We start from the raw sequence: 24,171 nt of genomic DNA on the forward strand, positions 1-24,171 counted from the left end.
TATTTTCATCACTTACATATATGTTTACATCTCATATCACTCCAGCTGGAGCATCACAGTAACTATGTAGTAATAATAGTGTTTTATTAGACATTTTTTTGTTGTTGTTTTTGTTCGTTTTGTTCAACCACGCTTGCTCTTAAAAATAAAATTCCCTTTAAAGTTTCTGCTCGACATCAGAAACAGATTTTTCTTTATACACGACTCTTGTATGACAAGAAAGAACACATTCTCATTATACACCATCAACTCCATGACTCTTTGATTAAAGCAATCTATATAATAAAAAAATAAAAAGAAAAACAGCTCTTGTATGTCGCTGATGGTGATTTTATTTTGGTAGTGTGAATCTAAAGCCTGTAATAAAAAAAAAAAATTAAATATATATCTATATATATGCAGTTTGTATATGTAATGTGACTAAATAGGTACAGTCCCTATAGCACATAATGCCAGTGTATAACTACTGAATTGGAAAACAAAAAAACAAAAAAAAACCCTGAACACACCCAAATGTGCAAAATGCGTAAATAAAAAGTGACATTTGATTGGTCTAGGAGGACTTGGGTGTATTATAAAATTATGCTGTGCTGTTGTTTGGTATGTGTGCATAAGCTGGTTTGTGTGTGCGTTTCTTTGTGTGTGTGTGTGTGGGTGTGTGTGTATGAGTATGAATGAGCACAGTTCCTTGAGATGATGATAAACTATCCAGGCTTTTTTGTTTCACAAATAAGGACAAATAAAAAGTAATAGCCCGAAGCTTTTCTTTTCCACTTGTAAAGATTTCTTAAAAATGCTAATACATAAAAGAAAAATAAATACCTTGCATCAAAGCTAGTTTACAATATATTAAAATCACTGCATAATTGTTTTTTTTTTGTTATTGTTGTTTTTTTTATAGCATTATCATATATAAAACTAATATTTGTAAAAAGACCGGGAAAAAACAAACAAACAAACAGACATCCTTAAAAGGAGAATACAAAAAAAAGCTTAGTTAGAATGAATTTGCATGTGTAAACACATCGGATTGGACAGAATCACATTCAGATAGCTTTTCACCTGGCATGATGAAAGCTCAGAGAAATAAACACGGTGTCCTGCAGTCCCAGTGACCTTCTCAATACAGCGTTTTTTGTTTTTTTCCTCAGTCGTCAATGTCTTCCAGAACAAATGACACTTCAATCTATATGCAAGGTGCTTATTTTTTTTCAATGTGAAAAAAGGCAGACCCTTTGCTCATTTTTTTTTTTTTTTTTTGGAAGGGGACGTCTACACCCCATACAACGGCTTCATAGCCTCATCATTTCCATTTTGGCGAAAGGTTTCTTGTCACTGATATTCGCTAAAATTATAAGCTAATCATTAAAACGGCAAACTCAACCCAGTGTGAAAATATAGAAATCATTGCTCTTATTAAAAGCTTTTCCTTTTTAAGAGGATTTTTTTTTTTTTTTTTTTTAGGAAATTGCATATTTTACAACAAACTGTATTTACAAAATCATTTGAGAAACAATATATGTTTTCACAATTAAAAATTTGGGGAAGGGGGGTTTAGTTATTTTTCCCTTATCCAGGACGTCTTTTTAAAAGCAAAGTGCTTCTCCTAATTTATACAAATACTTAATTATCCATGTCTACTTGGTAGCATTCTTTAAAATTATTTCTTTTTTTAAAAAAACTATGAAACGTATATTTCGACTACAAGAGTCACCCTGTTAAAAAAACAACTAAGTTCAAAACTCTGACCTGTTCCTAATCATTTTGTTACTGAAGTTCTTTCGTAACGACAAGAAGTGGTTAAAACCTTCTCTCTTTTTTTATTCTAAGTGTAAATAATGCGAATGTAATATATTCCCTTTAAAAAAAAACAAACAACAAATTCGACCTAGCTTTGGAAAGAAACCTTTTTTTTTTTCCCTTGGATGGATCTCAGTAGGTGTTTGACTTGTGACGGAATTAGACGGATCGCTAGTCAAGCTCTCTCTTTCTCACATGTCTCACAGAAATGGATATCTACTGAACGAATATCGGAACCCGGCTCACAAAGACGACTATTGTCACACGTCGGAGCTTGTTAAATTTTATCCGCTGCTTCTTTTTCCATGGAGTGAGCTGACACCTTGAAAGAATCCCTCAAAGAAAAAACATTAGCACAAGCCACTAAAGACTTTTCCCTTAGTATTATTATTATTGTTCCCTTTTTTTTATTTTGAAAATCCTTGGCGTGTTATTTGAGGTGTGGATGGTAGAAAATCTGTCAAAAAAAAAAACAACTGATTTGCGAAAGTAACAATAGACGGTTCATATTTTCACTCCAGTGTTGCTCTACATTTTACGGCATTTCTTTCTTTTTTTTTTTTTCCTTTCTCGGATTTCCTATTTATGAACATAAGAAAAAATGATAGCGCAAATATATTATATGTGATTATGTAGTCTGATTGCATCATTTGACTGGCATGGCATTAAAGTAAGTAAGTGCTAAGACAAAAAAAGATGTAAGAAAAAGAAAAAAACAGACATAAAGAAGATGACCAGGGACCAGACATCTGTCCATGCCAACGTTATTAAGGCAAGCTAAGCCATACAGCCATTTCCAGTAGATGACTGTGAGATCACCGATTCCTTCATTTCCGTATTTACATGACCAATCGGTGAGCTCTGCTTTGGCTGTGGGGGCGTGGTCAGTTCTGGGAATGTGATGCTATGGCACTTGGTGCAGATTGACAGGCAGCGTGACAGGACAGAGTGCTTGTCTGTGTTCAGTAGTATGGCACTAAGGGGATTATTAAGCCCCTCCTTCAACCCTCCCGTAATCCCTACTGGCCTTCACGTGTTGATATGAGAGCTGTCCACCAGCTGCAGGACGGCGGATTGCTTCAGTTGGTTGGTGGGACGTGATGGTGCTTCTGCAGCAAAAGATTCACCGTTCAACAGATATGAAGAGCACTGGCAAAGGTGAAGACGATGACTGACGATGGTGATGATGGTGATGTGCAGCATATGTGTCGAGTGGGTTCGCTACTTGTTCTTTTCTCTTTTTTCCCCCCTTCTTTCTCTCCACCTCCCTTCCGTTCATCTCGCCCACTCCTCGGCTCGCTCTCAATCCTCCCACTCCAGACCTTCTCTCACTTGGTGACCTAGGAAAAAGAGAAAGAGTGAGTGAGTGAGTGAGTGAGTGAGTGAGTGGCTTCCCAACAGGATGTTCCCATGCAATTATCACTTCGAAGCCACCGTGCCATCTGTCGTCTTTTGCTTGTGGGTCATGCTGACAAAACAGCCCCCAAAACTCTTTTTCAAGCCGCTTGTCTTCTAATATTATTCTTTCACTAGTATTGATGTTACACAAGAGGCCTCTTGATGCTTTTTTTTTCTATCCACAACGATTAATAAGTCATGCTTTTATTTTTTGGAGCTTTTATCTCATTATGCTTGTAACAATGTACATTTTCAGCTTCACTAAACTGCCTGTAACTAGACACGAGTTAGAGCTTTGGGCCAAGAGCTCTATTGTTTTCAGTGTAATATCCCCCAAGTGCATACACACCAACAGACACTATTGTAATGAAATAACTCGACTCGGCCAAATTTGCGTTAACATCGGATTACGGGATTTAAAGCAATAATGCACTTGCGTGTTAAATTTCCCCTAATTGCATTAAATTACAGAGACTATTGTCTCTAGAATTATTTTCTTTCCCTTTTTAACAACAAGCTTAGCTCTCTAAGGCGATATAAGTGAGTCCTGAGTGACGTACTAAACACTATGCACTTACATTATGCATTATGTATTCAAGATTTATGAATTTTAGAAGGCTAGTCTTACGTAGTCTCACATACCTTGTTTTTATTAACCAGAAGTATAAGCCGTTTCCCAGTTAGCCAGTGACGTCAAACGCATGTAATGTGACGCTTCTACCTCTAGCAGAATACAGTGAATGATGAAAAATAAATCACACAACGTGGGCTTTTTAATTTTAAAAGACATTTGTGAGATGTCTTGTCCACCGTGTCACCAGTTACCTTGAAAACTTTTTCTCATGTAAAGCTGCAACAGTACCAGTGTGGCTTTTTCAATCGAGCAAGTGAATCATCTGGGTACTTTAAGTACACTTCTTCTTGTTGGAATTTTTAGTTTCAATACATTACTCATACACATGGCCATGAATAAATATATTGAGGCAACAAAAGAAGTATCTCATAACCAATCACAAGTTATTATATTGTAGCCACATGATAAAAAAGTATAAAACTTGTGCTCTGAAAGATACTGCTAGTCCATCTGCTAGTTCAGTTTTACTGAACAGAAATCAAAAGCATTGCCCTTTACACCACAGCCTATTGCTCCTTACCATATAACCCGGTTAAGGGTTAAGCGCTCTCTAGAGAGACTAACTATTGTCAAGTGTGTGTCCTGAGACTTGCTGTCTTGCCATGGGCCAGGGCACAGGAGAGAGATTTAATTGGATCTGTGTTTATCTGATCTCTGTCTAGGTTTGCACCAGTAAACTGCTAATGGATCATAATTTCAGTGCTGCAATTTCAGCAAATAGCTTTCAGCAAATGGCACGGCTTTCCACTTGCTTTTCGCTTTCCTTTTAAAATGCCTTATGCTCTATTTTCGTGCTGCGGCGTCTGCAGTAGTGAGTGTTAAGGTTGCTATTGGATATTTGTTGATTTCTATAGTATATTTCTTAATATGAGTTAATGAGATGCATTACTAATATGTTAATATTAAGAATGACTTTTGAACAATTTAAGCAGTTTTACTAGTTCACTGGTGTTCATTTCCACTTATGGGCACTCAGTATAAGCAAATGAATTATTTTAGCATTGCAAATCTGATATAAAGTGGCTTTCAGTGTGAGACGTGTGTTTTTCCTCTTTTGGGAAAAACCTTATGCAGTATTTTAGTGGTTGAAGATAACAGCTATAAATTTTAGATGTTTATGAACAAGCACTTGGGGCATCTAAGAGAGCTGAAATGGGTTTGATATCAACATTATCTTTGTGTTGAAAAAACGAAGTGTTTGTATTTTTTGGAACTTTGCCTCTGAACACAGAATTTTTTTTGCCTTGTACCCATGTGCAATGACAATAAAGTTGAATCTAATCTAATCAAAAAATCTAAAATACAGAAAAAGTCCCTAAAGCCCTTAATGTGGCTACTTTCATATGGGCCATTACACACCACTGTGGAGTGTGACATGCCAAAGGAATTCAATGCTGAACATGGACACAACAAAACAGGTGCAAATTCCATTTTTTGGCCCCTGGTACAAAGGGTTAAGCCACCAGGGCCAAGAAATACCATAATTCAAATGTTTATGGAAAGAAATGGCTTATTCTTAGCCGAACATCAATTGGAATTAGCTGATTGATTTTCTGTATTGAATTTATTACTGTGCTTATCATTAGTGAATGAATTGAAACTCTCATGGCTTTTAATCAACAAGGAATAGCTATTTGTCCAGTTAGCGTCGATGGTGACGAATAGTGTGATATGCTGTAAGCTATAACCGTGGTTGAGATCATGGGGTCAATCCCTGCTCCTGGTTTCAACAATGCAAAGAATTTCATCTATTCCTATCTTTATCTGAAAATCTAGTGCCATTTATTCATTAAGAAAATGTAGGCCAGTCCAGCCAGATGCAATCTACTCAAACACAAGAGATGTGTGCACATGTGATAACCTTCCAACATAGAGCCACAACAACATACAGAACAAAACACCAGGGCTCCTGGCACTGATTTTGTTATTTTTAGCCGGTTGCACCCAAACACCCATTGTAAAAGCTTGATGTGGCCAGTTCCCTCCCTGCAATATGTTTTGTTTTCTTCCTATTTTTCTTCGATCTTTTCTTTTTAAGCAAGCAAGGTTCTGGCAATTACACGCACTGGCACAAGCGAAGTGTGTGTGTATGACTGATAAGAGGAGGAGGAAGGGCAGGAATGTGCTCATGAAAGGGTGCTAGATATCAGCTTGGCAATATCTGCGTGTATTACACATAACGCATATGAAATGTGAGATCGACCAGCTTCACTGCACCAAGAGTCTTTATGGACTATCTTCTCAGTAAATTTTTTTTTCCCAAAAGATTAAATTTTATAGATATTAAATGTGGAATTGTTTCGTCTTTTGTTCAACTAATGTCAAAATGCGATCAGTTCCTTCCTCAGTTTTCTCCGTGCTCTTAGAGACCAACAAATGAATCATCAAATTCTTTATAAGTAAATGCCACTGAAATTACACACTGCCTAAGAAAATTACTTTTGAAAGCCTTTTGAAACAAATTAAGTGAGTCAGTGAAGTGCAGTCTGACTTTGTCTTACCTTCACTGCAGACGGCGATCGGGAGAGCTGCTGCGTCCTTGAGAAACAAAAAGACAGAAGACAAACGTGATGAGATATGACAGATAACCATTACACACCATTTTTTCATCCATTTTCTCCCCAATTTGCATTGACCAATTCCCACCCATTAGCTAGCCCTGCCTTGTCATGTGACAGCTACCATCCAAGAGGGTTTCACGTGCTTGCTCTGAGATATGCGACCCCAACCTACACACCGCAACTGCCGCTCATGCTGACTTACAGGGCAGAGGAACACACTCTCTGCCCACATATCTGAGCTCTCAGACACCCCTGACTAGCTAGTGCCACTCTGATTGACAGGGGAGAAAGAGGATGCCATCCCTCCAAGTCAGAGTGCAACTTCTTTCTGTCTAAACCCCTCACCAGGGATAGATGTTGCATCATCCATCATCCATCCAACTTCTGATCTTCTGACAATCAATAAATCTGCATCTCAGATCCAGCATCTGGTCCAGTGTTTGCCAGTGTACAATCCACATTATTCACTTTCATTTTCCCCATATATACATTTTGTTTAAAATTAATGTGATTCACATTTATTCAGTCTGCTGTATCTGATAGGTAAGTTATACATGCTGTGGCCCGATGGGACGGATGAGCCTCTCACATTATTTGTGTGAGTGTGTGAATGTGTGTGTGTCTGTGACTGTGAGTGCATCTGTGAGCAATCTGTGTCTTACTCTGTTCTATAAATGGCTCCCTTTCAGCCCAAAAAAGACTAAAAACCAAGAAATAATAAGTCACAGGCTAGGAGGCACAGAAATAGAAGCCATCATGCGAGCAAATGCTGTTCGTTCATAAGCTTTTTTTTTTTTTTTGAGTGTCTCCTACATTTAAACTTCGGATCTGACTTTTTTTAATTTTTATTTTTAATTTTATATTTTTGGGGTAAAATGTTTATGTTTACTTTTATTCACCCCAGTAAAATAATACTATACATGGACGTTCTAATCAAAATAGAAATGTTCCTTTAATTATACAACAGTGCCCTACGAGTTTTTAAGAAACTTTAATTTCAAACTCCTTTCATTAAAGGCTTATTAAACATAAAATAATCCAATTTACAGCAGCTTAGGAATGGAGTGATTATTTTTAAACGTCCCTGTCGATAACAAATGGACGAGAAAGCTTATCTCTGAATGCCAGTGCGACTGAAGGAGAGTTCTTCAGAATATGCCGAGTTCTCAGGAATTGTGCTCTGCCCTCTGCTGTACATCGAGTACTCTCTGCTCCTGAATGTCACGAAGGTTAATGTGGTTAATACACAGGATGCGATGCTGTCAAGCCACTAACCCACACGGCACAATGATGTGGTAAAACCGACCGCAGAATGACTGCCATGATGCTGTATGACTCCATGAGGGAGTGGTTAACTTCTAATGGCCATATCTTGCTTTGGTTTATATTCTATATAAAGAGGTTTATATTCTATATAAAGAGAATATCGACATCAAGGTCTTTATGTGTACGTCTAAGTAATAAATAAAGGCAGGAATATTGAATGAGCTCATTAAATATTTAAATAGCTGATGCAAGCACAAACAAGACACAACATGATATCGAGAATCTGCCATCATATATTAACTGAGTTACTGATTTAGTCTGATTAGTTAGTTTGGTTCAAACCCAAGTACCATGAAAACCATTGTGGGAAGTAACCAGTCCTCTTAGCCTTTAGGGAGTCCACAGATGGGCTACAGAGGGTAAGAATGCCACCCCATCTAAAAATGTCTCCAACCAGACTGGAAGGAAGTCATTTGAAAACGGAAGCAAACACAGGAAGCCGGCTCGATAATAGAAAGGAGAGCTCTATCTGGAGCTCAGGGTTTTGAAATTCTGTTTGTCTTTGCCTTTTAAGACACTGGGACGCTTCACAGTCCATGGGGATATGTGTTTTTGCAATGCACCGTTTTTATTTGATTGTAAACATGGCAAGCTGAAGCTTTCAAACTTATGATCTAAGTGAACAAGCAGTGAATTATGTTATTGTGTACACTAAGAATAGCTTTAGTCAGCAGTGCAGTTTCGCTGACTTACAGCTCTTTCTCCATGATTCTTGTTTTACTAGACAAAATGTCACCCTGAAATTCCCAGCGCATGAGCCGGTAGATCAGATGTGTGTTTTTCTGACCAGTGGAAGCTAGTTGCAGGCGAGCTCAAGGGCAGCTGTTATCTTTTGTTGCCTTTGCTTGAAATATGCCCTAAACTGAATTTTGTCCCTGTTAATATACTGACCGCTAAAGCGATGGCTCAGCATCGGTTATTATTCTTGGGTTCTGCAGTCTGTGCAGCCGAAATCTTTTTGTTTAGATAGAGGCAAATTCTAATCTCTCCCTCATCCCGTTTTCCACTCATTCATCCCCTTGGATTAGCTCCTCCACCTGAGGCCATTCACCCGTACACAAGCACTGCCAAGATCGCCATAATCGCCATAGCAACAGCCATTTTTCCAGACTCCCGTTATGTGATGATAATGAAAAATTACCTCTCGGCTTTTTTCAGTGCTTGGTTAAAATGGAGAGATCAATGGAATGGATGGAAAACAAATGTGTGTGTATCGAGTGTCGGTTTTCATAAAGAAATAACGTTTGTGTTAACACATTTATAATTCAAAAGCCATTATGAGTCAGAGTAAAGGCACTCACAGTTTCTCTGCTTTTTCCCGATCGTCAAGGAAGAAGAGGGCAGTGGCGAGGAAGAACATCCCCCCAAGTACGATAACGAAGGGGCAGAGCATGAGGGCGTAGCCTAAGCTCAGGAACTGCCAGAGCTCTGACGATGTGTAGCTCGCCTGCAGAGCGTCTGATATCTTAGGAACACACACACACACACACACACACACACAAAAGAATATACTTTAAAAACAATGGCATAGCAATAACATTAACTCATTCTTTCCCCCTTCATCTGAATAATATGTGAGGGTATGAAAACACAAGTGTGTAGCAAATGCTAACATAAGCATGTTTTGGTGTCTTTAATCAGAGTTTCTGCTTTGTTACACTTCACAAAACAATGCTAAGGAGCGGTACTTAGAATCCTCTCATGCACTTCTTCCATCCACTCCACACAACCTGTTCAGCTAATCTGCTAACATCAGCTTTGAAATACTTCTCCCACAGGGAAAGGAAGGGAAAGGAAGGACTGCTGAGGCTTGCGCCATCAAGTTCAGTATGCACTTAGAAATAAGTAAGTGTGTGTTCTTTGGAAGTTAAAGCAGGCTGCCAAATTGCATTAGCTGTCAGCCATTTTTACAGGCCAAGGAGGCCAGAGAGAGAGATTATGTATGGCGTGAATAACTCTATTTTAAAATAATGTTCTTTTGTGGTAGATTATTCTTGATAGCTGACTTCATTACACCGCCACCCACTAAGCCTAAAAGCGATTTCTTGGGTACACGCAGGTATTACAAATGAGGCATGATGCATATTTTTCACCAAGTGAAATAAGGCATTGTTTATATTTGGTGGTTTTGATAATACTGTAATTGTTCTTTACAAACCTCCAGGTTTTTCAAAGACTTATTCAAAGACTGAAAATTGAGGCTTCAGTGTATAAAAGAATCGTTCTCTTCTCCACTCTGCATCCCGAAGAATTACCACGCGGTTGTTAAGATCTGATCACACCAATGTGGTTTTTTCCCCACATTTCTGCAAGTTGTTGTCCGTATCCTGGAGCTTTTTCTGAGCTCTGTGCGTCACTGTTCCCTTCACACCACCATGTTAGACTCTGGCGTGAGATAGCTGAGTCATATTTGACGTGGGATGCTTTCTGACCACTAGCATGGCTGATATGTGCAAAGTTTTCCTTTGCATCACTAGCCATGACCATGTGTTCCTTATCAGATGGGAAAGAGAGAATTTTACGGAAGCAGAGGGTTATGATAGATCTTTCACAAAATTTGCTTCCAAAAGTGGAATTGCGATTCTGGGGTGATCCAATGGTTTGTTTGATTTTCTAATGTCGGAATGTATCAGGTTGGTGAAACTGGACTTGAACTTTGACCCACTGAAGGAGATGTATTCCGATCAGACTTAAGCAGATTTGTCCCCATTTCTAAATTAGTACAAAATTGCTAAGTGCTCATCTAACACTCATCTACCTTTGCTATTTTTAGACCTTTTAAATTCTGTTTCCCACAGGAAGCTGTGCATCCTTTCAGGCTTTGATTAAAAAAAAAAAAAATTTCATCATTGGGTTGCTAATTGTTTATTTGTACTAGAACAAGACTGTTTAAAGTGCTTAATGAGTCTCATTGCTGGATTAATGCACTCGCTTTCTAAATAAATGTAGTCTTGGGACCTGTTCTGGCACCAGACATTATGAAGCCTCAACATGCTAACGTTGTAATAGAACTTTCTATCGGAGCAGAAGGGGCTAAAAAGGCGGTATCTCGCCATTTAAGGCTTAGCAAGGCAAGAGCGTGGTTAAATATAAAACACTGAGAGTTCCCTAAGGCTCACACAATAAAGTAATTCACGTATATTATACGATGATTGATAGATTGTGCTGTACAAACCACTTATTATAGGCAGGTCAGACTCACCTGAGGGTGTGTGTGTGTGTGTGTCTGGAGGCGGGCTAGATAATGAGACTATAAAATGAGACAGTTTCTATTCATGGTCGTGTTACTTTTTTTTTTTTCTTTAATTTTTATTTACAGTATTTCAGTATTGCATTAGGTAAAAATCCAGTATGCAGAAGTATATTATTGCTTGTATAAGAAGGAATTTCAAAAGAACAATAGCCCTGACCTTAAGGATAGCTCTCTGGTCAATAGCATACATAGCAGGGGTTAAGAAGTTGTCAAGAGCATGTACAGGATTTGTTGTTTTACTTGGAAAAGCTTTCAGCATTCCTGTGCAGAATGCCAGGAACACCAAACAGGAGTCAAAGGGAAGTCTGGCTCAATGCTGTGGTGTGTTTTTTTCCCCCGTTCTAGTGGAAGTACCGGTTTACCAGTTTCATTTGTTTTGGGTTTGCTGCCATTAATGGCACGTTCTTCCCAGAACACATTTTTCCTTTGATAGCAAGCTAAACATAATGGCACTGGGCATAAAAAACATGGCTAGTCTGAGGACCTATTGTCTTACATCGATGGTCAAAGAGTGGAAAGGGAACCGTTTTGTGTGTTTATGTCCTTGAACCTGCCGGTAAATGGCATTTACAATAGCTGAATCTGCATGCGGACTCCTTGGAGGAGGAATTACTGGAATGAGAACTGCGGTGTATAAGATGCACTTTAAGTTGCTCATGTGCATTGGGACTACACAAGGTGTCTACAGAGGGGTCTTCTGAACAAACACCTGAAAGCTCAGCACAGGTTAAGGACAAGCTTTTCAACATCATTAGCAGTAAACAACCTGAGCCGATTATCTGTGTTTTCTGCTCATTATAAACCTGTGTGCAGGAGTGTTACAAAATGCACGTACTGTCTTTATAGGGCATCTTCGTCCTTTTAGCAGGTAAAGTGCAGCAATGTATAGGGCATGTGCTTGGATTGCAAACCACTGCAGTACCGCATTGCTGCATTAGACCTAATGTAATTTACATGCGATCGATCATGGGGTTTTCAGAGCATAGGAGCAGGTTTGTGTGGGAAGGATGGTAGAATCTTTGATCGAGATTCATGATGTGTGTGTGTGTGTGTGTAGTAAGTGTGTGACATTCCTACTCACCAGGCCAATGAGATACGGACTCCCTGCATCCCCTAGTAAATGGGAAGTGAAGCCCTGAAAGGCAACTGCAGTGGCTCTTCTGGTTGGTATGACAACATACTGCAGAGGGATGTAAAGGGAAGAGAGACAAAATAGTAGAGGTCAAGAGGTCAGCGTGTAATATCATAAATCCATCTAGAAGTGATATATAAAAATTCCACAACATGACTGGAGCCTAAGTATGCAGTAAAGTGTTCTCTGTCTACGCGCACACACACACACACACACACACACACTCCGCAGACTGGAGTCAGCTGGTCTCTGCAGTTTGCAGGAAGTCCTAATTCATTTAGGCCAGCCACCTTAATGATCTTTCTCTCTCTCTTCCACCTTCTGGCTCCTCAGTCCACTTCTCACTTCCTTCACCGCGGCGTAAAAACACAACCTTTCTTCTTGATTGTTATTCCATTTCATTTTCCGCACGCACAGTTCAAATTAAGCTCAATCGGATGCAGCAAATATGCCTTGGGACCCCATAACAGCCCACCATGCTGTCACGCAGCATCAGTCAAAAGTGATACACATTGCCCAAAAGATGTGCTTATATATCAGTCACAGGTGATAAAAACAGGATTGTGTACATACCATTAAAATGTCTGCAGTTATTGCCCAGTTCAGGAAGAGTAGAGTCTCTCCTATAAAGATGCAGACCTACAAGGGAGAGAATATGCGTCAATCATCATTTACTTCCTCATCTCCAGAACACCAAAAACCCTTCAGTTGAAAAAGTCCATATGTCAGGTCCTTATAGGTCAAAGATGAAATTAGCTACTCTCATCCATCGAATTAAAAAAAAAAAAAAAAAAAAAAAACCTAAAACTGCTTTGGAATATGAAAACATGCAATTATGCTGCGGCTGCATTATTTGGAAACGTAATACTCAATTTTGGAGCAATTGAGCAGCATATTGGGTTTTTTTCCTCAGACCATAAAACAGAGACAGACTCCCCACACTGTCTGCTGTTCACCAAGAAGCTGAACTTTGCAATTTGCAAAAGAAAAAAAATAAAGTTCAGTTGTTTCAACAGACAGTCTCAGGAGAAAAAGCAAAGAAACTCTCGCAGCACAGCAAGTAACTAGCCTTCAGTTCTGTCTGCTTCGCCGGGCTGGGTAAATTGCTTAACATCAAATTAAAATGCAAGCATTGAGTTTCGTAAGTGATCGGCGTGTTGCATCCCTGAGCTTCAGACATGGCTGGCGGCAGCCCGAATGCCTGGTGTTTGTGGAATCAAACCAAATGAGGATCGGCATCGAGTTAGCAGGGACTGTATTGGAATGTGACAGATGCTGTGGTCATGTCTGTATCCAGAGCAAAGTATTTGAGACTGGATACGATAAGTGGGAGGAGTGTGTGAGTGTGTGTTTGTGTGCATGATCGTTAAGATTCGGACACCATGATTGACACAGACAGATAGACTGATACTGTAATCCCTGCTGGACTCCAGTTAAAGGATGAAGGCTGATCAGCGTGTCTGCAGACAAGATGGCAGCTGTCTCTGCTGGAAGTCTTTCCTCTTCTCTCATTCACTCTCTCGTCCCTCATTTACTAGGTCTATCTCTCCCTCTCCCTTTCTCTCGCTCTCGTCCATCCAACATTCTTTGACTTCACATCTGTCACCATAACATTTCCCTTGCTGTTAGAAAGTCTGGATGCACCGTCTAGGATTTTTATTATAGCTGTAAACCTTCAGAGGTTTTACAACACTGCTGAATAGGGTCTTCCCTGGGTTTTTGGAACATTAAAGGTTCTAGATTCTTGGTTCTAGAGAAGGGAATCTCTTCGGTTTAGGGATCTGCTAGATCCCAGGGGTTCTGGCAGATGATAAACCTTCTTTTCTTTTGCTGCAGTGGTGGAACATGCAACCCATGACTATCTAATTTACAACTATAAAAACAATTAACAATAATTATCACACAAAATGTTTGTTACAAAAACAAGTATAATGAGCAGTAAATGGAGGTAGGATGTAAGCTGTATTTACTGGAAAGAATCTAATGATCATTGTAGTAGATTTATAAATTACAGCAGTAGTTTGGTTAAAGTGATCAGGAATGTGGGTCAGAAAGACCATGTAAACTAAACCTGGCCATTTAAACTGTGCACATACTTAATATTCCTCAGCGCATGTTTGGGATTGAGTCTTATCCATATTTCAAAAGGATAATACTTGCAAGTTGAAATAAAAACTCTGACAAGAAAATAGGAAATGCTCAATCTTGCATGTCAATAGAGACCTCTGAGCTAACAGTATAATTGCTTAATAAATAGGCTTTATAAAACCTCTGATGCAGAAACATTATAATGAAAGCTTAGCATTTAGATTAAATACCAGTGGACCACAGATATTACTAGTAGATTGTTCACTGATGTCAGATAATTACGTTATTATAAAATTAGAGTCACATGTTGAATGAAATGAACCGGATATAAAGAGATATTTAAAGTTAAAACACGCATTTAACCTTCGGCTGCACTTATTTACGTCCATGTTCAAAGAAAGCAGTGGACTAAGATAATACAATTTTATATTTTAGACCTACAGTTCCAGTCAGGGGTCAAAGAACAGGGCATATACATAATCATGACGAGAAAACTCAAGCGAGGGTTCGACAAGCCTTGGACTTAATGAGACTGAAAGGCGTGATAAGACTTGGCAACTAGATAAAGCCACAAAGGGTTTAAATGGATAGATACCCATCAGAGGGCAGGTGAGGACACAAGACAAAACAAAACACAGGGTCAGACACAAACATACGACATGAGCTCCAAAGCAAAACAGTGTTTAAAATTTAGTGCTGTGAACTAACAGGGGGAATTCGTGACCATTTCTATTTATTACAGAGTTCTTTTAATGACTTGCGTATTTGATTATGAGCTGAATCCAGAATTAATCAAGCCCAAAACAAATAGTCTCTAATCACGTCAAATGGAATCTAATGACAATTTGAGTATGTATCCTGTAAGGGGGAAAAAGCTCCAGCTTTATGACTCCAATAATTAACTTTAAATATATTTTTGTAAACATTTAAATGCCATTTAAATGGGTCAAGAAATTTCTGAGAATTTCAATACTGTAGCACAATTTGTCCCTTACATGAGGATTTACATGGAACTCATAAAAGGTTTACATGGAAGTCAATAAAAGTTACCATGCAGGTGCAGGCATAACTTCTTCGAACACTGGTCTGGGTTGCACGCAAGTCAGTTTCCCTTTCGTTTGGGTCAGTTGATGTGGGTGTAGTAGCACAATAGCTATTTCCTTCAACACATGACCAATCTACACTGACCCTATGAATGCAGTAAGGGCATCTAAACTGAATATGAACTTGCCTTAACCAGCAAGTGTTCGCATAAACCTATTTAAAATGAAGCCTTAGTCATGGACAGTTGTATTTTAGTGTTTTTACTTTATCTTATCACTTCTGTGGTAACATTCTTCTGCCAACTGACTCACAAAATGCATGATACTTATTTTCTCTCCAGTGCTGGCTGGTACTTTCCTGGTTAAAATGCTTAACAGACTACCTCGACATCAACCACTGTGTTCAACTTACAGCATTTCACAACAGATAATGAGAACCAGCGATGCGAAAACTTAGTAGTTTCATTCTATAAAACTTTCACGCTAAGGAGAATTGGTCTCAGTCCCGACTCTACCTCGACATGATCCTCTTAGTCAATCAATAATGGAAGACTTACTTCCTTAGCCCAGGAATGACCTTATTTCGGTTCAAGAGAGGGACAGGATAATGAGTTGGGAGTGGGTGTTGAGTGCCAGAGAAAATCACTGCTGAATGTCGGATGAGAAAAGCTTTAACGCAGCTCGCAGTTACATCCCAGCATTTCTTAACTGCTAAAGTGAATATGCTTCACTCTTTAGCTCCTCATGATTATGAGCACTTCAGTGTGCACTTACGTATGCTCCTATGATGCTCTTCTTAGCCACGACGAAGATGAGGCAGATGAAGATGGCTGAGCCGAGCATGCTGACGGCACACACCAGAGGGTCGGCGCGCTGTGTCTTTTGTCGGCAGAAACGTGTTGTTGCAGCACCGATCACCACACCGAGTAAACCCGTCACACAAGTGATGACCCCGAAGATCAGACTAGACACAAGGAGAAAATACTGTAACCTCAGCCATTCCTTTTGGGTCAAGCCAATAAATAATCACGAAACATTTCAACATATTTCTGAACAGATTTAAAGAAGCATTGTGTAATTTGTGGAATATTTCACATTTCCCATCAAGCACCAGATCCAATTTATGACAATACTGTGATTAAAAGTTCATCTTTAAATGTGATTATTATAGGTTACTAGAAACACTTTTAGACAAAACTTTTAGGAGAACACAAACTCCAAATAGTGAGATTTTGCACTGCATGTATTTTTATATACTGAGAAGGACCAAAAGTTCAGATAAGAACAGGAATATTTGACAGTTTTGTACTTTTGCCGGGAAATTTGATGTTTGGTTACTGAGGTTAAGCTTAGGGTTAGAGTTAGGTCTAACTAGGCATTATTTAGCGTGTGTGTGTGTGTGTGTGTGTGTGTTACCTGTCTTTGCTCACTGCAGTATCCTGCACTACCTGAGCTCTGACCAGATACTGAGGGATCCAAATCCCAAAGGCCCCCGTTGCAAACGACACGGCGGCCGATCCAAGAGATGAAAACATGTAACTTCGGCTAAAGGGGACAAAAAATGCAAACAAAACTGAGTTTCTCTCATGTTATAACTTAATTGAAGCCTAACTTATTTGGGCTTCATAGCCTGCTAAAAAATATGTTGTGACATTACACAGTATGACTCTTATCCAAACTCCCCCCTGCTATCTCTTGAACAGAAAGTAAGCTATCAGAGATGAGTGTTACTTTTTAAGGAGAGCCTTCATGTCGCAGACCCATGAGGTGCGTGTCCTCACGGTGCTGGGTGACGGTTCCACGATGCCCCTTTTGGGTTCAGGAACGAACAGCAGGATGAGAACTCCAGCAGTCATTCCTAACACTGGAGACACCTAGAGAAAATTGAGAGGGGCTCTTTAGCTCCAACACCTGTGCGGTTTATTAAATGCAGAAAGCTTTCGAAGGTTAGAATGAGTTTTCAAGCTACTTGGGTGTGTTTTTATGCAGTTTAAATTGTCAGCTGCTGGATGTGCATGATGCTCAGTGATGCGTTGTGCTGAGCAGACTCCATTAAGAGCTGTTTCTTATTCCTCATCTCTCTCTCCCTCTCTCTTTCTCCATCTGTGTGTATGTGTGTGTATGTATGCGTGAATATGTGTGTGTGTGTGTTTGGGAGCAGCTGCAGTCGACCAGGCTATTGCACTGTTATCTCCTTTATCATCTTTTACCGTCTCACCCGGCAGTGTGTGTATGAGTGCGTGCACATGTGCGCATGTTTCCGCAGGGGAGCAGTGCTGAGAGGTTCATCCTTTGTAAAAGCGAAAGCAATTCTCTCTGTCAGATTGAATCCTTTGACAATGCTTTATTCTACCCTAATATTAAGCTCTGGTCTCAGGTGTGTGTGTGTGTATGTGTGTGTGTGTGTGTGTGTGTGTGTGTTTGTGTGTGTGTTGGGTTGTTTGTTTACTCTCACTCAGTTACTGCATTAGGAATCTGCATAGCAGACAATGAGAAAGAGCAAGTGAGTGTCATCCACTTGACTGCTGCCGTTTGATGCATTACACCGTGATCCCGATGAGGAGCTTCAGGCTAATCTGGGTCTGTTACTCCTTTATTCAGAACACCGCATGCTTTTAGAGAAACACTCTGTTCCCCACTCTCACTCGCTCTACTTCTGTCTGTCTTTGGGTTTCTTCACATCAAAAAATTATTAGCTTATCAGCACTTCTACTCATGCTGACTTGACCCAGCATTTTTTATGTTGTCCTTCACTGATCTCAGACCAGTTATATGGTCTCTTATTAAAGCCCGTAGCTAACATTTGGGTTGGATTAAGTGGTGCACTATTGGTGCTTTTACACCAGGCATGGTACATGGTATTAATTTAAATCTACCACTATCCATTTATCCATTCCCTGCACAGATACCTTTACCTGTTCGCATAACAATACCAAGGAAACTGAGTATGACTTCCATTGAACGACTCTCCAAATGAAATGTGCGAATACTTTGGAGAAAAATGGAGAAAATGCTAAGTATAATCTAACGCTGATTTTGAAAGCAACAAAAACAGAAGCGGTCACTCCTTTTCTTTGTCCGAATCCACTGTCTTAACACTGTTATATTATACCCTATGGACATACATAGTCTTAGTGTATTTGAAATTGGCCATGTCTTGAAGCTGAAATAAAACCGGAATACAGAATTTAATGAATATATTGTGACATCGATTCCTAAACCTGCTTTATATGCTATTATGTCCAGTCATTGACACTTTTTTCCAAAATTTGGACTAGAGTATGTGATCCGGTCATCTACTGCATTTGTCCAATCAGCAGACAGCACTATTTCTAGCTCCACCCACATTTCCCCTATGCAGAACTTTCAGTAACTGGGCAGGAATTGTGACCAGATTTAACAAAGGGGGTCAAGGATTATTACGTACCCGACTATAACGTGGAAAACTGATAACAATCCAAACTGAGTAATCATCAGTAATCAGTAAAGTCACGGTCAAGGTGCAGTTCTTAACAACACAATCAAAACTACAATGTAAAATTAATAAACTGAAAGAGAGGAAGGTCAAGGTTCACATTCCACTTTCCGATCCTGACAAGTGGGGAAGGAATATCAAGCTGTCTAAGCTTTTTTTTTCCCTCATCAAATCCTTTGTGGTTCTCTGCAGGTAACAATGTGCACTATCCAAAAACAATTCACCCTAAGTTCCTAAAGTTTTTCCTTACCGAGAAAGGAAGACTGCTTTAGAGTTTAGAGGAGGTCTTGTGTAAACCAGCCTTTCCAAATTAGGATACGGCTCTTTGGGAGCCCCTGTTCTTCTGATTGTTCTTGATGACTAACTGTCCACCCCTTAAACCTCTTCCATCCTCTTTTTTTCTAATTCCAGTGGTCATTTTGGCACTGGGTCACAGTTGAATAATACAAGTGCATGCTCCTGTTTGGACTAGCCCTTTTCGAAAACAAGCAGCGGAAAACATTAGCATGAGTCCAGTATAGCTGTCATATAACTCCAGAGAGTCTCTCCTGTCGGTTTATAGTGCTTCTTAATTCTGTGTGTAGTTCTGACACGTCTTTAAGGCCACGGCCACACACTGCGGTTGCTTCTATAACTGTTATAGTCCGTCACCGCTCTTCACTCGTGCACAATAAGCTGCTACAATGGAGTTCACCTGTTAAGTTTAAGCACTCACCTGTTAAAGTTTATGGAAGGTTAGAGAAGAAAAAAAACGGGGGCCCACTCAGTTAGGTGGAATGGACTAATGAAACAGCAAAGAGGAAAGAATCTGAGGCATTTCCATAGGGCCTCTTTCCTTCACAAAATTCTGCTCTGAGTTTATCTTTCTCTTGTTTCAAGGCTTATCTGAAGGCTCCCTATAGTCCTCTATTTCCTCATAGAGGGGACAGTCAATGTCCACTTAAGCAACTGAATAAGTCTAGCTCTTAACGTGACACAGAAGGTATTCAGGGGTGTTTTTTTCAAAGAGTGAGGCGATATATCTAGGGTAGTGAAAAAATACCCTGAAACAAACCTGTCTTTGTATGTCCCCCTGCTCAATCAGAGAGTAGTGAAAGCCTATATTTGGTGGAAGGTAGAGCATGGCATTAGGAAGGGGATTTGATACGTTCAGTGTGTGTAGAACTCTTGGGACATGGCAGTAATATTAAACTAAAGCACCTTGATTTGCTTGGCTGTCATTCATCCATCTAGATGGGATTCATCAACCTGCTTTTGGATATGTTCGTTTCTGCACGCAACCTATTTCAACATTTACTTTCACCACCCATTTACTCATACACATAGATCATTTCACTTCAGAGAAGGATAGAAGGGAAGGTTCTTACCCTCAGAGCCCAATGCCAGTCCTGCGCCAGATCTTTAGCACTGGATCCCAGGATGTAGCCAAGACCACTAGAGCAAACAAAGGGAAAATATGTTTATGTAAGCAGAGAGTCTATTAATCAGAGGCTAAGGAAAACTTTAAAGGGATTGCGCTATAACTTTTTAATTGTGCTGTAGTCTTTTCATGTCTCTCGCATCTTTCTATTTCAGTGGCTTATAACTGGCTTAACCCCTGTAGTTACTGAATAACACAATTATAATGAATACCTCATCATTAACCAAATATTCTGAGGGGGATAAACTGGCCCAAATTTAGACATTGTAATTTCTTGGTTTGGCTCCAAAGTATCACCTTTTTTTGGTCCATGATTAACTTGATGTCATTTCATATATCCATAAGAGGTGTACTATCTACAAGATTAATTCACTTTTGATGACTAAACACAGAACAGCTCTATGCTTTGTTGAATTTGACAAACAGGGCATGCGTAAGCACTGAATCCACACTTTAAAACATCAGCAAGAATGTCTTAGAAAATGAATACACGTCCAGTCTTCGCTATAGAGAAATGAAAGTGCATGACAAAAGAACAGCTCAGAGTAGAGTAATAAAATCTGTTCAGATCGCAGAACATAAATAGGTGGTAAAGAGATTATTGGGGTTTGTTTCTGCCTCAAAATCTTCCTTTTTTTTAACTACTATGCTTGTCATCCATTTCTCCCCTCTGTTCTCCTGCTATCCTTGGAGAAGTCACATTAGGTGAAATATTCATACGCTGGGAGAACAGACTATTCTCAGGTCAGACGTTAAGCATACTAATGCCGCTGGTAATGGCTCTGCATTGGTGATTACCTCCAGCAATGTGAGAGTCTCAACCATTGTTCATTAGAGAGAGAGAGAGAGAGAGAGAGGAGAGAGAGAGAGAGAGAGAGAGAGAGAGAGAGAAAGCATTCTCATTTCAGACATTTTAGACTGTTTGAATGATTAATGTTTCAGTTTGGCACTTCTATCTCCAAGCACATTCCACACATTCTGCACCTCCACTGAAAACCTACCTTCACCAGTGTTTACTGTACCTCGATCACTTTTATTCTATTTGCACAGTCCTTGAATTCTATGTTATTTAGTGTAGGCAGCATTACACATGCCATAAAAATCCTTTTTTTTCCAATCTGGTCATCTATATACTTACAATGGAGTTTCAAGGAAACCTGAATTCTCCTTAGAAGTTAGAAGTTAGCAGACTTGACTTGGCTAGATAGTGATCTATGATATGACAGAGACGAAGGCGCTGAGAATGAAATTGAAAGCTTTTTTGAGTAGAGTGAGGAGGGGAGACAACTGGACAGAGACCGCTGCATCACACTCTTTTTGTAGCGATCGTGCTTGATATTGTTCATTTTCTTGTTTTATCTCAGCTCCATCCCTTGCATTTTTGATGAACGTGTTTGTGAACCAGTTATAATTAGTCATGACCTTCTTCATGAGCAAGGTCTGCTTGAGTGTAATTTGCTCACTCAAGGTGTGTATTCTGATATCTGAAGAATCATCAAGAGTCATGGCAGTTCGGACAGACCAAACACTCTTAATGTTGTGTCCTGTTTACTCTCTGAATGTTCAGAATTGCTCTGTTCTGCCGTGACTGCTGAGGAACCTCAAACATGCTCTGATTATGATGACTCTTCTGTCGGAATGACTAAATGGCTGTGCTTGATGCCTTCAGAAGTTAAAACATTTCCTATTACCTTGTTTGTTATTTTGTCTTGTACGTTTTCCACAGTGAGACCAGCTGCACTTCTGATCTTACCCTCGTTTTTACGTCAGATATCTCAGCCTCTCTATCCACCCAAGGTGACTCACCCTCTAATTCTTTGTTCCCCCTGACTCTCATCTACTCAGGAAATTAGTTCTATTAGCTCCTGAAAGGGCCTACTCTTTACCAAGGGAGCTCCTTAGTTGTTATCGTAAATATTAAGATTTAGGATTAACCTAGAGGTGCACTTTAAGCCATAATGTCAAGTGTGTTTTAATAGTGTGGACGTACCTTTGCTAAGATCAAAACAAACATCCCAGTGATGATACATGAAAACACTGAAAATTTATTAGGACAAATGACTGTACGCAGGAGCCAAATCTATGTGAGGAGTGGCTTTGAAATAAAACCAAGAGAGTCACACAGCATTCCACAAAATGAATTTGTCTGCTAACTGAAAGGTCATGCGAGATCAGCTGAAGTCGCTCCAGCACATTTCTCACTTTGCTGATTCACCAGACACCAGATAACCAGATATCATTGCTCTCAGAGGATAAAAAAAGGTATTTAGATATCATATGCAGACAAACTGTGTAAAGTCGAAGAGGAGAATAGGACTAATGCAGTTCACAAAGACGCAGACATGGGATTAATTCAATCGCTTCCAGGGCTACATTTGCCACTTTAAAACGTGTTTAAAATGAGATTATGATCCTGAACTACAGATAAAGAGCAGTAAATCATGTCACACCCAACACTTATGATGCTTCAGTAAACATGTATCTTCTGTAGGCATGAAGATTTCATCTGTCTCAAGACACGAAGAGTTTCACTGTAGTTATTGAATAACTTGCTGAGTAAGCTGTGAGTTTAAGAGTTAGAGTGAGCAATAACATGATAATAAATTCTTTTATATGAATGGTCTGATCATCTTCCCATTTCACAGCCAGACCACTCATGTTTTTTTCTCTCTCGCCCTGTTTGGGTCAGAACACTCCATCTCCTCCATGCTTCCTGTTTTCCCAGGCATATGGCGACAGTGCAGGTAAACCTCATTGTGTGAAATGAAATTGGCCAACAGATTGAAAAACAGGCCATTTCAGAGATTTAATGGTGAGAGAGAAGTTTTCCTTTCCAAGAGGAGAATCTATTTCCTTGTACGGGTTCAGACTCAAGACTGAGTTCACTTCCTGGAGACGGTCATAATAACCAGGCTGCAGATAAACAATCAGTACGCCGGGCAGGAAGTGAGGCAGCCGCGGTCATAGTTCCAGTTTTTGGCCTCTTATTGTTTCTAACGATGAATGCTTTGTTAGGTCTGAACCTCCAAGACCTCTATAGACCTTCAGGGCAGCCATTTGACATTTTCAGACCTTTCGTTTTACTGCAATCGATGTTTTATGGATTGTATTAGTAACCATGCTGTAAACACTGCTGGGACGTGATACTTGAATAGAGGAATGTTAATTGTGTTGAATTTCTGAAATGGTCCAGATGGTGCAAACCACAGGAGTGTTAGTCATGGTTGGGAAGTGTAACTATGTTTTGAATTTTTCCATATGGCATATGTACTGCAAATGTTCTATGAGTAGATGTGCTATCAACTAATCTTCTCTTAGTAGATGGGTTTTTGGTAGTTGGGAGGAAACCTGAAAACCTGGAGGAAACCCACATGGGCACACAGGAGAAATAAATTAACCCAAGCTCACGACTGAAGCGGGGACCTTGGAAATGTTGACATGTGCCACACCTGTACATCTGAATGCAGAATTTAGCGTTGACTAACTCTGCACTGTGTCTGCTTATTAATGCAAGCCTTGTCTCAGAGGCTCCTATGGATTTAGGCATGGAACAATCCAACCGCATGAACTGCAGTAAATGATGCTAAGCACTACAGGGAGATTTCATGCCAAACTCATCAATGCATGCCTTCTTATTTTAGACTCTTCCCAGTTTGTGCCTTCAAAAATGAAGACTTTGGGCTTATTTACCTGAGTGAGTCATTCATGCAAATCAGTTTTGCCATGTCAGTCTCTCTTTGCAGGTCATGAATATCTTTGTGCCTTGTCGTCCACGGCGGTGACCGTACAAAAAAGGTGCTGTGCGCCACTGGGCTCAATTATGTGCATTTGACCTTTAGTGAGCTGAGATAGCTGCGCCGATAAATGTTGCTGTCTAAGCCTGAATGTGGCCAACATGCCTGCTTTTCAAAACAGCCTGACTCAAAACAAAACCCTCATAAGAATGAAAGAAGAATGTCAAAAGTATCGTAAAGGCCATGCCGAGTCACTGTGATCTGACAGCTAAAAATAGTCAACCATTTTTGTGGTTTGTATTCTTCC

At 39.7% G+C, this 24,171-nt stretch overlaps 1 protein-coding gene across 1 annotated transcript in view; it reads right to left on the reverse strand.

The window, feature by feature from the left end:
* Positions 1-329: 329 nt before the first annotated feature.
* Positions 330-24,171, reverse strand: part of spns2 (SPNS lysolipid transporter 2, sphingosine-1-phosphate) — a 67,285-nt gene continuing 43,443 nt past the window's right edge. Inside the window, exons 5-13 of the mRNA XM_058382922.1 lie at positions 20,078-20,144; positions 16,967-17,109; positions 16,652-16,780; positions 16,010-16,199; positions 12,678-12,743; positions 12,054-12,152; positions 9,021-9,184; positions 6,334-6,370; positions 330-3,140 (exon numbers count right to left, since the gene is read on the reverse strand). Of these exons, the coding sequence (XP_058238905.1) occupies positions 3,129-3,140; positions 6,334-6,370; positions 9,021-9,184; positions 12,054-12,152; positions 12,678-12,743; positions 16,010-16,199; positions 16,652-16,780; positions 16,967-17,109; positions 20,078-20,144 (907 nt within the window). The 3' untranslated portion in view covers positions 330-3,128. The remainder of the gene's footprint in view (positions 3,141-6,333; positions 6,371-9,020; positions 9,185-12,053; positions 12,153-12,677; positions 12,744-16,009; positions 16,200-16,651; positions 16,781-16,966; positions 17,110-20,077; positions 20,145-24,171) is intronic.

Source organism: Hemibagrus wyckioides, linkage group LG28 (genome assembly GCF_019097595.1).
Source record: "Hemibagrus wyckioides isolate EC202008001 linkage group LG28, SWU_Hwy_1.0, whole genome shotgun sequence".
NCBI classification, from domain to species: domain Eukaryota; kingdom Metazoa; phylum Chordata; class Actinopteri; order Siluriformes; family Bagridae; genus Hemibagrus; species Hemibagrus wyckioides.